This window comes from Bombyx mandarina, chromosome 11, assembly GCF_030267445.1.
Source record: "Bombyx mandarina strain Sakado chromosome 11, ASM3026744v2".
Taxonomy (NCBI): domain Eukaryota; kingdom Metazoa; phylum Arthropoda; class Insecta; order Lepidoptera; family Bombycidae; genus Bombyx; species Bombyx mandarina.
In genome coordinates this window covers 2,151,480-2,166,662 of record NC_143218.1, presented here as the reverse complement: position 1 = coordinate 2,166,662, position 15,183 = coordinate 2,151,480, and the positions used below count along the sequence as shown (strand labels likewise).

Sequence of the window (15,183 nt, the reverse complement as noted above, 5' to 3'; positions counted from 1 at the left end):
ATTGTTCAGGCAAAAAAAACGTGCCCATAGGCTCATCTTTTGTAACAACAGTCAAGGCTAAGTACTATTACATATCCACGTACGCTTCTTTAGGATAAAAAAGGAAATCCTCGCAAAACGTAGATACATAATTTTGTCTTCATTATTTATACTGTAGTCGACCAAGTCATAAAGTTTGGACATCTTCTATTACAATATTGAAAAGCTTAACGTTAACAATTTTCAATGGTCTTGCATACATGAATATCAACTTTTGGCGGGAACGCGAGAAGTGAAGTTGTTTGATTTGTTTTATTTTGTCTATTTAGTGTTTCTTGAGGTTTCAATGTGTAATAGCGGTAGTTCATTAACTGTTTAGTATCTCTGAAAGTGCACAATTGTGAAAAATGAAACAAAGCCGCTGGACGTAACTTCTGAGATCCTCCAAAAAGTCCACTGAAAAAGTCGCAGTAAATAACTATCATTTTATTGAGATCATATTTCATCCCATATCATCTCATCTCATTTCATTTCATGTCATGTTTCATATTAATCAACTTCATTTCATATCACTTCATATTATCATTTTTCATATAAAAAAAATATAAAATATTAGGCATAATAGTATGATACTTTTGCGTTTCCAGTTGGAAAAATAAAACTAGTACTACTGATACTGAATGTCAAACGTCAGTCATGTATTTAAGCATAAATTTGGTACCTACCTATCCACCTAAAAAAATAGAGAATAATTCACTTTGAAATCCCTGTAAAAGCTAAATAAATGGTAATTGCGTCACGGTGTCTCTTTGCAGGCTTTCAATCTCACGCTCCGTAGCTGACAGTTTACACTGCGGAATCGCATCAAAGGACGAGAATAAATAAGTAAATTTAGTATTTGTGGCGTTGCAAAAAATCTAAACAATGACCAATATTTCGGTAGGTCAATAACAACAAGAAAATGGATGACTTAAAAACTTTAACCACGATTAAATGCAACCAGCAAGCTATTCGCGCTGTCAGGTTTAATGTAGACGGCACATACTGCCTCAGCTGTGGTGCAGATAAAAAAATCAAACTTTGGAATCCTCATCGCGATCTCATGCTCAAATCATACGGCGGACACGCCAACGAAGTGTTAGACGCGGCAGGATCTTGCGACAGCAGCCACATCGTCTCAGCCAGCGTCGATAAATCAGTTATTCTATGGGACGTTACTACAGCGCAACCATTACGTAGGTACAGACACCATGCAAGTTCAGTGACCTGTATTAAATTCAACGAAGAGTCAACTATGGCTGTGTCCGGATCGGTAGATAACACCGTCGCGTTTTGGGACATTGTCAGTCGTAGACAAGAGCCAGTGCAAGTCCTAAGAGACGCAAAGGATTCTATCACGTCCCTCCAAGTTACGGACCACGAAATTCTGACAACCTCCGTTGATTCTCATGTTAGATTATATGATATTCGGATGGGGAAAATGATTTCCGACTACATTGGACATATCGTAACATTCGGGAGTTTTACAAGAGACGGCCAATGTTATATACTCAGTTGCACGGATAACTCAATAAAACTTTTTGATAAGGACAGCGGGGAACTTTTGAATACATTTTCAGGGCATGAATGTAAGGATTTGTTACTAGAAAATGCTGTGAATGAAAAAGACAGTCATATTATTTCAGGATCTGCAACGGGAGAGATATTCTATTACGATCTAATAAGTAGTAGTATTAGTAAAAAGTTGGTTCATTTAAATGGAAAAGCTGTAGTATCCTTGAGTCACCATCCCACGGACAATTATTTACTATCAGCTTGTGAAGACGAAATCAAATTATGGGGGGTGAAATCCTTGGATGAATAAAAATGTTAATTATTAATATTTAGGTTTTTTTATATTAAGTTTTAAGATATAATAAGTTGTAAGAACAGACATATATAATAAGTTATAAGAACAGACAGAAGAGAAGAGGAAGGAATGTCTTTAAGGTCACGTCTTTCAGCTCTAAGGCCAGTTGTAGTCGCATTTACAAATGTGAACCAATGTAAATAGTCCAAAAAAACTGGACTTTTACTGTTGGTAAGACGACCCTCTTATGAACCTGTCCAAGTAGACGCCAACAATCTGCCTATTTCTACTGTGAAGCAGCATTTTAGTTTGAAAGGTAAAAAAGGGCAGCTGTTGTACTGTAAAATTAGAAACTTAAAACTCATGTCTTAAGGTTGAAGCTGCATTTACGTTGTTGATGTCCATGGGCGCCAATAACTCGACACCCATCTACCCCATATATAAGAAAAAGACCACTGTTAATCAAATATACTGAGCTATGAAATAGAACCTATTGCCTTTAAGAACACTTAATATCAATCAACTAAGAAGTGTTTTTCTTTTTTCATCTTCGTAGGACATTAGACCGTGGCAATATCATTTGAGAGCATTTAAAGTTTTGGGAAAAATATCGTAACGAAAAAAAACTTCTTCGGCTATTTGAATGTGGTTAACATAATTGAAGTTCAGTTAAAAACATCGAACTGTTAATACTAATACCTATCAAATCAAACGGACCTTTAATAACAAAGAGAAATGTCGTTTAAACTAAATAGCCTCTCGATTTAATTATTTTATTTTATACATGCAACAACGGCGACTTATTAACTGCATAAAATATATGAAAGCGCTTATTATGGGAAGATGAAACGAAATCGCAGGACATATGAATTCTCGGATACCTGTGCGTGATCAGGATTCGGAAAGTAGTCAGGGGCGGCAACGATAAGGCAATCATCATGACGAATAGCCTTATCGAAGTACCGTTCAGACGCTGACTTCATGTCAGGGCTGTCAGATGTAAAATTAGGTTAATAGTATACCACTTTTATAAAAGTAGTACATTTCGGAGATTTGAATAAAAACAATAGTACACATTATCAAAAATATTTTTTATTATAATTACATATGCTTTTTATACAATACATTGCTTGTCATTTTAGCCTATATTTCTTTATTTGGTTTAAAATTAGCACAATTACCCGCTTCATTTAAAATATGTTGTTTGGCCAGTAAGGTACCATTGATACTTTCATTGGATAAACTATTTCTAATTTTAGTCTTAATTAAGTTTACTTGGCTAAATATTCTTTCACAATCAGCACTAGAATGCGATAAAATTAATAAATTCAATGAAAATTGGGATATAGACTTATACCTACTCTTCAAAATGTCTACTACATAGACCTTTACATTGACGTGAACAAATAAATTATATTAAAAACGCATACTAAATGAACCAGAACCAGATAATTGTTGATTTATGTCAGCGCGAAAAGCATTAGCAGATAAGGAAGGATTTCTCAAGCTCACAGTGGGAATCTGGACGACACTAAGCTTGCTTGTGTAGGTATTTGTCTATGGTCGGCGCAGATTAAGCACGAGAACCCAAAAAATACAATTGTTTTTTTTTTTTCAAATGCTTGTTTTGTTTGTGAAATACGGCTACATGTTGTCAACTTTCGGCCCTAATAACCGCTTAGCACCAGTTGGACAGTGTACTCGATAGACCATTTTTAGTCCTAGTGAAAAAAAATGATGCATCATCACCATAGAATTGATGCTGAGAATAATTAAATTGCTCCTGTACTGTGTAGAGTGCATGATCTTCTATCCTTGTTCAACTTCTTAAACTGTGACTTTGTTTTCTCTTTCACCTGTCCGTAAGCGTTAACGTCACAAATCCGTTCCATTGTTGACCTGAATCTATGGAACGTTTTCAAGATTGTTCGCGTCGCTTGAACAGTGAAAAAAATACACTTTTATGACCTAATTGAGACGAATGCTGAACATAAAATGGGTTCAAAGATACCAGGAAAGTTGAGAAGTCAACGGTTGACGTGTAAATGTGATACTTGTGCTCTAGGATTCAAAAATGTGCAAGCGTTACGTTCGCACCAAGCCGTTGCCCATCCGCTGAAGAAAAGGATTGCATACCGACCTAAAACCGAAGTTATAGCCAAAAGGAAGCTTATACCCCATAAAAAGGTAATAAAAGTGGCTCATAAAATGAACAAAACATCCGAAAATGCTTCGACTAAAAAATCACAGCCACACAATTTGTTAAGAAAATACAACACTAAAACGCCAATACCTAGTGAAGACGGGAAACAATCCGAATTTGAGTGCCCGGTTTGTTCTAAAATATTCAAGGTTTACTCCTGGGCTTGGAAACACATCCAGAAATATCATTGCATTGACGAGAAAGGGAACCCTGTGTAAGTATAGTTTCGCGCCATAAATTACAATATAAAGTTGACGACCCCACGTAGTTCTTTTTAAACCGCTGCCTGTTATGTAGTAATAAGTTTATAAAATTAATAATATAAGCGCGCCTGCGCTTTGCTTTTTGTAGTAACAGGACCAAAATTTCTCTGAAAGATGAGACGATTACATTGTTAATATTATATACAGCTTTTGCGCTGTTTCTGCTGGCAATGGACAGGATACAATATAATAATGGTAACCAGTCAGAATTGTGTTCAACAGAAAAAAATGTACTGATCGAAATAACTCTTCGTTATAGCAGTTTTTTTTTTGTTGTTTCTGTACAAATGCGTATATTAATTTAGTTTTTATTATTTGTTTTAGGATGTTTATATTTTATTGTCATAAATTCTTAGTCCAAGTAGGTATTTATTGAAATAGACAAGAAAAGTGAGTTTACTGCTCATTTGGAGAGCAATTTCTCACTGCACTCATTGGTTGCTACGTTATGTAGGTCTGTACTACTAAATGGCTTACTATAAAGGTCAAATGGAGACAACTTGTGAGAGCCCTATGTACCAGTTGGATACCCTAGGACCACAACAATAAGAACAAGAAATATACTACAGTGGGAGTTCAACTACACATTTTTTATACATCATTAGCTATGTGTAAAAACACTCTAATTATGATATATTTGTAATTAAGTATATTGTGTTTGATATCCTTCCAAAAGACATTCCCTGGCCTTCTAATATTAATTCTTTTATTAACTTTAGTCTATTCTAAACATGAAAAATATTCTGTGTAAAATTTTATTTGGTAATAATATTTATCTTTAAAGTAGTTAGTCTAACATATTATATTAATTTGTTTGTGCTGTTCTTAAAATCACAGTTTCGCGTATGGAAAAACTGATCAAATTTATTCGTATTTAGTAAATTTTTTCCCTCTAAGCACTTGTCATTTTTGTGCATACTTTGACATTGGCAAAATCAATGCCAAAGGCATAGGAGCCAAATTCCTATTTAAAAAAAGTATATTGTGCAATACCAGCAAATGTCTGAACAAATTATGATTTAAGATACTACAAATATTACTAAAGTATTAGAATATTTTTATAAAACAAATCATGATTCTCATTAGACTATAGCTTTAGGAGGTAACCGAATCTCACAATTTCTATATACCAACCTAACAACACCATGGTTTTGCAGTTTACCAACATCGAAAGATATAATCAAGCCAGTTCGTATAGAACGTTGCATCGCCTGTAATGTATTAATAAAGTCCGATGATCATACATGTGGTATATCATTCTCTAACGTTCTGAAGAGCCAGTACTCTTGTCTCGGTTGCAATCAGCAGTTCAATACTTTACATTTGTACGAACTACACATAGCAGGACTTCACAGTGAAGGAGCTGAGAACCTGTTCTTTCCTGATGAGGCTGGTGAGTTTTAATAATGAATAAATTTGAGTTTAGCTGTAATCTTTCATAGGTAACATCATTCCTTCTATTTCCCGGGGAACAAGAACACTTTTCAGATTTATGAGTGACATCAGAAAAGCTTTTACATTCTGCTTTTTTTATAATCTTCAGAACCATCCAGGTTGAGTAATAAAAAGATGAGGTATCAAATTGATAGTGTAGCAACCTCAAAGCATTAACGTTACTGGTGATGTCTGGATGTCTTGTGAGTCCGCACAGGTAGATACCACCACCCTGCCTATTTCTGACGTGAAGCAATAATGCGTTTCGTTTAAAGGGTGGCGTAGTTGTTTTAACTATACTTGAGACCTTAAAACTTATATCTCAAGGTGGGTGGCGTATTTACGTTGTAGATGTCTATGGGCTCCATTAACCAATGAACACCAGGTGGGCTGTGAACTCGTCCACCCAACTAAGCAATAAAAAAAAAACTATAATAGAAATATGAATTAAATTTAATGTCACTAGCATATAGGGGATGAGTTTTTAACCACATGCTAGTTGATTTCGTTTTTGTCTTTTTTTTTTCTACCTAAGCTGATACCTACACGTTAGGGGCTCAGACCTGACGACGTTGCTAACACGATGACTGGTGCTTGAGGTACCTTAAAGCACCGTTAGTGGATAGGAGGGATCCGAAATGACGTGTTTTGGGCGACGTCGACTGCTTTCCATTCGGTCCACAGAATCGGGATAGTATAATAATACAATATTATTGAGGGCCACTAATTGTATCTTTGTAAGACATTTTTATCCCGACTTCATCAATATATGGAAACATTTCTGTAACAATGCAGGTAAGAGAGCTGCTAGAATGAGAAAGCTCTAGTCAAATTTATTCTGAATTAGGAAATCAATACATATATTGTATCAGGTATCAATACATATATTGTATCAGGTATCAATACATATATTGTATTGGTATACATAATATATTGTATCGGTAAAATGCAAATAAACACTTCAAAAAAAATTTTTTATTGATGCCTTATTTTGATGTAAAGTTTGTTATCAAAAAACTTTTTAAAACTTATGGCGCCACGGTACCGAAATGAAGTCTACATAATTTTTTTTGTTAAAAAAATTGTTTGCCATTACAGTCAGATAGAGTATAAATTAATTACACACACATAAATTTTTTTTTAACGATTACTGTCGTTCCGATTTTCCATATCGACGCTTGAAAGACAAACGTGACTAAGCGACAATAACTGCTACATAAATGATAGGCAATAACCATATTCGATGCGCAAAAATTATATATTTCTAGCTCTATTAAAATCATTTCAATCCTACAGCTGCTAGCTAGATTCTACTACAGCTAGATTCGTTAAAATATTTTTTTTTTTCAGGTATTTCAACTTAAAATTACTCTACTGTAAAGTTCACGCATTGTCGTTTAGTCACGTTTGCCTTTCAAGCGTCGATATTGTAATTCATTTGAGCATTGATAGCACACGAACTCCATTTTGACTGGTGCTCGTAATTTCATTACCTCTTTAGCACACCGTAATTTTTGTGAAAAAAAAAGAAGTGAGCGTCTCGGGAAACCCTACCAGAAGTGATAAATTAAACAAATCTAAGTTGAACTATTTAATATTAAAATTATTTAACTTGAGACAAAGCTTAGGTTATTACTTAAATTGTATGTATATTAATATTATAATGTAAGGAAAACTGTAACATAAATTGAAAAAGATATATAAAATAGTTAGGAGTTACATACGTTCTCAGTGCCACTACCGTGTGCGTGAGAGAAAGGGAAGCCAGACAGACTACGCCGTAACGCGTCACGTAACGAAGCGTCTTACCCGCGCCTCAGAAGTTATTACTTCAACAAAAGCAAGAAAAGTATTAGTACACAAGCTGTACCCGTCCGCTTTGCTGGGCATTTAAAATTAACATTAATATTTCTCACCCCGACAAAGATTCTCATCATTAACGTCCCCGCAACTGATGTAGGGAGTCCAACACTCATATAAATATCAGCCTATCCATTAAGTACATGTATTTTCTACATGGATACCAAGTTTCAAGTGAATCGGATGCACGGTTCAGTAGTTATAACGGAACATCCGTAAAAACCACTGTAGATTTATATATTAGTATTGATATGTATTATTGTCGAAATTTAATAAGCGATTTGTTGCAGCGTTCTCGGCGTGGCGACAGGACACGGAGAAACGTTGCGATATAAAATACACGACCCTAAGCAAAATTGATAATATGCAAATATATCACTGCAGTCACATGAAATGCGACAGCTCTACGGCCAGCATGTGCCCGTCTAGCTTCACGAAGCAAGAGTTCAGCAAAGGCATACAGGTCGTGTACTATAAAGCTCATTACGGGCACATAATCGATGAATACACCCTCCCCGAGGAGTTCAAGAAGTACTCAATAAGCTCACTGTTGAGAGATACGGATTGTTACACCGTGCTGAGCGTCGACTGTGACTCGGACGACCTAAGCGTGCAATTCAAGAGGTTAATGGACACTATTTTGGGTAAATCGTTGCATGTTAAGGAGAATGTATTGAAATTGTTGTACGGAAAAGCGCTGGAGATGGCTTCGCTGTTGAACGATGAGACTGGCTGTAAAATTGAGTGCCAGAATGGTAAGGAGCTCACTAAAAAGACATCCACCGATGACATTGTCGAGGACGAATCTAAAATTGACACCGAAATTAAAACAAAAGTGCCCGTTAAGACTTACAGCAATACGAGGAAGAACGTGAAGTTTGAGGACAACAAAATTGGGTCCCCGAAGTTCGGGTCGCCCGCGTCGCTGACGTCATTCAATGATTCGTACCGGCACTTCGTCGAGGACACCCTGGGCGCGGTCGACGAGAAAATTAAAAAGAAAAAAATGATCGTTAAAACCAGAATAGGGCAGTTCAAGCCCACCTCGCCGACAAACGACAGGGCGACAATAAAAAAATCGCCCAAGTCTTCAACCAAAGTTAAAAGTAGCCTAAGATTGAAACGCGACTTCGAATACGAAGTCATAGAAAGGGACAAAGAATGCAACATTATGGTTATAAAAATTTAAGAAAAAAAAGAAAACAAAAACAAAAAAAAGCAACTTTTCGTTGTTGTAAATCAAATTTAAATTACGCATCGACTGAAAAGAATTAAGTTTTTAAAAACGTCTATAAATTTTGTACAATAAATCTATTTTTATTTTATTTTTATTTCACGATTCTCATTGGTGCGCGGCCTAATGCAAACTTCGAGTTTCTGAACGCATTTCATATGGATTTTAATATATTGCCATTAGAAAAAAAAAAACCTAATTAAAAAACTACGGAATGCCCCTTGAAAATTAAAACAAATTATCGACTGATATTATGGAGGGTAGAGAGAGGTAAGTAGCAAACTCAGTGTATGCAAAAAGCGTTAGTTGAAATGCGACTTTTTTCCCTACCATTCGTTGGTAAGTCTAAGGGGCTATTCTAGCTACGCGCGGACAGCTAGGCGGGCTTACGAGCTCAATCTCAGGAAATTTGCTAACACTAGCTCAAGCAAGAGCAGTGCTTTGCTAAATTTACCACCGGATCAGAATCGCGACCCACTGAGAAGATCCGGCGAGAAACTAAGTGCGCTCGAAATGCGACCGATCAAGACAGCGCCACCGTAACAAGTGGTATATTGTCAAAGATGGCGCCGAAAGTTGTTACATTGCTTATAGGTTTCGTAGTTTTAATTTGATTGTCATAATTGCTCATTTCTTTAACTCATCCCCCCTGCCCGTATATGAGATGCCACCTTTAATTTCTATGAAAGCGGATAAATGCTTATAAATAACTCATGACTTTCACGCCCGACATAAAAATCGTTAACTATTGTTCGCTGTGTTTAGGCGAATCGCCTACTTAACCAACCGATTCGACTCGCTTCTGTCTAATTGTCTAATTTAGATGGGCGTTTTGACAATTTATTTATTACGAATAAGGAGGGTAGGAGTAAGGAAGGCCGTCTTGTAAAAGGGACAAGTTGATAAAGTATCGACCTGTAAACAGTGACTCGTTATTGGAAGACTCACCGATACAATGCTAGTGTAGGAAGTGGAAATGATATGAATATAGCGGTTTTAAACAGAGTGAAATGTGCTAGGTTGAGAAATTTAATATTTTTCGTGATTTGTGTAAGTAGTAGCGTGGAATATTTAAAATCTCAACATTTTTTTTTTACTGTCTTGTCTTATACCTTTAAACGAGCAATTCTTGTATATCTCGGAATCTCGGAAACGGCTCCAACGATTTTCATGAAATTTAGTATACAGGGCATTTCAAGGGCGATAAATCGATCTAGCTACGATTTATTGTCAGAAAGTATTGTTTTATTCGTGTTTTCAATAATTAACTTTATGACTCTTCCCGACATCTATTGGCGAATAATAATACTATTTTTCTTAATTGAGAGACACTAACTGCTTTAAAGACACAACAAGATGGCGTTATAAAAAAAAAAAAAAAACGAGCAAAAGTCGGTCATCGTCTAGTTTACGTAGAAAGTGTTTCTTTTCCTCATAATGTTATGTTTATGACGCTCTTTTTTTAAATTCTTCCACTTGCTACTAATGTTTCTACTGTTTAATGTAACTACTGATAATGTTAATAGACTGAGATGGTGCTCCTTATATCTACCCTCCATAATTACAAATAAGCACAAGTCACGTATATCCTCATTTTGTCTTGCACATGCGTAGTTTTTTTTTTGTCTGACAAAATTTGAATTGCCTCATTCGAACATCATTGCGCGGTGAGTTATTTGTGATATAATGATAACGAGTGCATTACGCGCAATGTAACTCGTCGTAAAAAATCGTTAACCTTGTCCATTATTAGAGCAGCGACTCTTAAGCACGATTTTGTTCACGATTTACTTCCACGGTGAAGGAATGACATCGTGTAATAAAAATCATACCCGCAAAATTATAATTTGCGTAATTACTGGTGGTAGGACCTCTTGTGAGTTCGCGTGGGTAGGTAGTAATGTAGTATGAAGCAGTAATGCGTTTCGGTTTGGAGGGCGGGGCAGCCGTTGAGACCAGAGATACTTGAGACCTTAGAACTTATATCTCAAGGTGGATGACGCATTTACGTTGTAGATATCTATGGGCTCCAGTAACTACTTAACATCAGGTGGGTTGTGAGCTCGACCACTCATCCAAGCAATAAAAAAAGCGCCCAACGACGTAAAATTATACATAATCAAACTATTTAACCTACTTTTATAGGTCACATCGAGTAAACATTTGAACATTTGATTAATTACCTTAAATGTACCTCGGAGATGAAATTCGTCAGGGTCACCCTACAAATATCGTATTTATAAATGTTAGGACGCGTAGTTTGAGCACCGCTGTTCCAGGAAATGTGCTTTAGCTTTGTTTTCTGTTTAAACGTGGAAATTCTACAGGTGTCCAAATATATATATTTTACTATTTCGATTTTAATTTCCTATGGGCGTTCAGCTGACGCCACTTGTTATTTTCCCGCCAGTAAAAAGAACCTCAAGGATTTGTACAGACTTATACATCACCAATAATAATACTAAGCTTATAAAAAATACCTATTTGTATTTTTTTTTGAAAATAAACATTCTCACGGCCAAACATATAGGTACATAGATTAATGCACCGTTGCTCTTGTCACGTGGCAGTCAAATTACTATTGCCGCCAAAATGGCCAACGGAAAAAATGCTTTCATTTCTCGAATTAAAATACACTAAAACAAAAATATGAAGAAAGAAAACGCCAAATTGAAATGAAATGTTATTATTTTAATAGTTTAGTAGTGGTAATTTGTAATCATTATATTGTGCACATACTTATTCAAATACATTAAGTGATCGGGAAAAAAAATCGCAATTCTTGAAAAAAAAACAGTTTATAATATTACAGTTACGCGAGTATGATTGTCTACTTTTAATCACTAACCTAAAATACTGTCTAAATAAAGATCCAAAGAAATAGAGCATAGAGAAACGGTTTTTTTTATGAAGAATTAATAAAAAGCTTATTTTTCAAAATTCAGATGGCTAAAAGAGACATTTCCAAGGCCGCTTATGATTTTAAGTAATTACGTAAAACATTATAATATTTTTAATTGTGTGGGTTCAATGTACTATTAGAAAGTATAATAATATCCTTATAAAATATTTCGTGAAAACTATACACTTGTACATAAATAAATGTTATGAATATGTAAATTTAATTATGAACAAAAATGTTTCCCGACAACATTTTAAACGCAATTAAAAAATGTTTTTATTTTTTATTTGCGCAATCATGTTATTTACACTCTTATTAGTATAAAGTTATGAGACCTATATGAAAAGCATTTTAAGAATACTATAAAAAAATAAAAAATAAAGCTCCAATAACTCGCTGTGAATGAGATCACGAATGTGTTACACTCTTTTTATTTTATATAAACAACATCAGTTATGTTTTAGGTGATAGTCATTTGTTTAGGATAACTTCTAGAATAGTTTGGACGTAGTTATAATATATCATTAGACATAATATATCATTAAAATTTATCTATACGTCTTGTAATTTACGAAATAGATTATTATGTACTTCATCGTGTTTCTTGTTTGATTGTTTTCTTAGAGACCTATTATTTTTTTAGTAAATTGAGTCCTGCTAGCAAAAAAGTTACGTCTACTTATGCACTTACGACCCTTTGCCTCTGTGTAGATTTACCTGTTTTTTTTTTAAGTCGAGCACTAATTTTTTTTTCTTGAAAATATAATTTTGTAAGTTCTTAATTATTTTGTTCTTATTAAAGTATCTCTATTCGAAAGACAGTTATTGTTGTTGCTTTTTTTTGCAGTTGTATGTAGTACACAATTGTAACTATTAATAAAATTGTTAGAAATGTATGCATATTATGCTCTTATTTTGTATCTTAAAAGTATAAATAAATAAATGAAACAAACTAATGTGTTATTTACTTTTAACTAATCTAGTCAATAAATATTAAATCATAGTCAAAGCCCGCCGGTTTTTGTTTGCTCGCCACTTAACTCCATTTTTAGGTCTATCTGAAGATTCCCTATACTTTCATTAAGATGTGTCCATCCACTTCAGAGTCTGTAGGGATCACAACACACATCGAATTTTATATTTATATTTAGAGACTCACTGTTACCTTCGGCTTCGGTTGTGTAGTCAAGGAATATTGTCGGTTTAATTTCCCGTGATGTTTTTTCGGGATAAAAGGTAGCCTATGTCGTTTCCCTGACCACTAAAACTTTGACTTTAAAAAGATCACGTGAATCCGTTGCTTAGTTACGACACGAAAGAAGGACAAACAAACACTTCCACTGTAATGATATTATAGTTATGGATGACAAATTTTCCTAAGTAAGCCGCAACATTTGAAATGGCACCAAATTAATTTATAGTCGTGTCGCAACTAAAAGCCCGTTCTCTGTGAAAACAAGCCCGTTCTGCAGACCGGGGTTAATTTTACATGAATCGATACCCTGAGTTATTAATTACATTGACATTGCGAAAGGAAATAAATGTGATTATAACCAAAACGAACAAACCTATTTAATAATATTAATACTTGAAGCCCTCGGGACCCTGGGGGGCGCAGCCCAATACGTTGGTCCGACCAAATCCGCACCGCTCTTGATTCCACGTTTCAAAACGCCCTCCACACCGCCAGAGACAAGAATGGATGGAGAAAGATCGTGCGTGCGAAGGTGATACAAAAGGGTGATCACGACCCTCAGCAATGAGGAATACGACGCAAGGAGGAGGAATACGTGAAGCAAAAACTTTGTACCCCTTTTTACGAAAATTGTGCAGACTGTCGAGTATAAAATGTTCCACACTTATAGAGATTATGGAGAAGTAGTGAAGAATGTAATTTTTTTTTAATTTTGCATAAAAATATTTTAATTCAGAAAAAAAAAACATTTCACACACTACCATGTATTTGACACTCAACACACACATAAATACTCTCATATTTATTGTTAAGGTCTGTGATCAAATTTAGAATAGATTAATATTGTTTGTCTTCAATATTTTTCATCTATAGTGAAGCCTTGGCGTGTTAATAAAGAGGTCTATGATAGTCTTTGACAATAAACCCTTATTAATGTTCAAAGTTATAATTTAAATTCATTGTAGTCGAATTTCAACTACCGGGCGACTACTAGTTTTCATAATACCTTTAGAATTAAAATGGCTCAATCTAAAATTCATGTTTTTAGTACATTCGAAGAATGTAATTGAAGAATTATATTTTTTTGGTTTTTCCATTTTAATACTCAAAGGTATACACTTGATTTGAAAGAGACGGAAAGAGTACATTTTTCCCTTTCTGGACTAAAAACGACTGTGTCATTTTATAAGCCGATAGAGGTCCTCTATCTATATCTATATCTATACTAATATTATAAAGAGGAAAGATTTGTTTGTTTGTTTGTTTCGAATAGGCTCCGAAACTACTGGACCGATTTGAAAAATTCTTTTTCCATTAGAAGCCGAGATTGTCCCTGATGAACATAGGCTACTTTTTTTTCATTTTTTTTTATTTTATTTTTTTTGTTTCATGTGTGTTTTAATGTTTCCGAAGCGAAGCGAGGGCGGGTCGCTAGTGTTTATATATAAGTCATTCGAAGTATTAAATTTTATTTTCTTAATTTTTTTTGCTAAGCGGCTTCAATTTTAAAGACGCGATATGACAACGAAATTAAAACATCATTGTTAAATTCCTATTTAAAAACTGTACCAATTTAAAAAAAAAAAAAAAAGTCGAATGATATTATCGGAGAAAAAATCACAGCCTGTCATCTGAACCTGAATATGACTCTGTACTACCGAAAACCGGATACTCGCATTTATATACTTACATAAGTACATTTAGATGGATGCGTAAATAGATATTAATGTAGGTACCTACTTTGTTGAATATTTTCAAGATGTCCGCAGCTGGTATAGCGAGTGACATTGTGACGTTTGGTGGCGTTCAAACCACTGAAGTAGGAAACCTATGGAAATGAAACGTCAACAAAAAATTCGTGCCACTGTGACGTCATCTGGCCACAAAACATGGCGGTTTTAGTGCTGCCCAGAAGATTTTAATGTTAGTAGGTTTTATCGATAAACGTTCTTGGCTTATTTTATTTTAAATATTGTTGAGTATGAATGTATTTGTAGAATTTATACTTTAATAGGTATTAAGTATATTGTTATGTGCAAAGATGATGTGATTTAGATATTATGTGAAATATTACTTGAGAGTGATTCAAATTTTAAACTTATCAAGGGACCGCCTGATAAAAAAAACACCTACAGAACATTTATTCGTTAATGAAATTACTAACGTCATTCCTTGTGACTTCCTCTCTAAAATCACTTAATTAATAAATATTTCACGAATTTACAATAGTGTTTTACTCACTGCGGAATAAAACTATTTTATTT

General features: G+C 34.6%; 2 protein-coding genes across 2 annotated transcripts; both read left to right on the top strand.

Moving 5' to 3' along the window:
- Nucleotides 1–676: 676 nt before the first annotated feature.
- Nucleotides 677–2,182, top strand: LOC114246610 (WD repeat domain-containing protein 83). The gene has a single exon (XM_028179218.2). It carries the CDS (start codon nucleotides 941–943, stop codon nucleotides 1,841–1,843), a length of 903 nt encoding a protein of 300 aa, XP_028035019.2. The 5' UTR covers nucleotides 677–940; the 3' UTR covers nucleotides 1,844–2,182.
- Nucleotides 2,183–3,370: 1,188 nt separating this feature from the next.
- LOC114246609 (uncharacterized) lies at nucleotides 3,371–8,919 on the top strand. The gene is made up of 3 exons (XM_028179217.2): nucleotides 3,371–4,245; nucleotides 5,452–5,687; nucleotides 7,879–8,919. Exons 1-3 carry the CDS (start codon nucleotides 3,824–3,826, stop codon nucleotides 8,775–8,777), a joined length of 1,557 nt encoding a protein of 518 aa, XP_028035018.2. The 5' UTR covers nucleotides 3,371–3,823; the 3' UTR covers nucleotides 8,778–8,919.
- The last annotated feature ends 6,264 nt before the right edge of the window (nucleotides 8,920–15,183 follow it).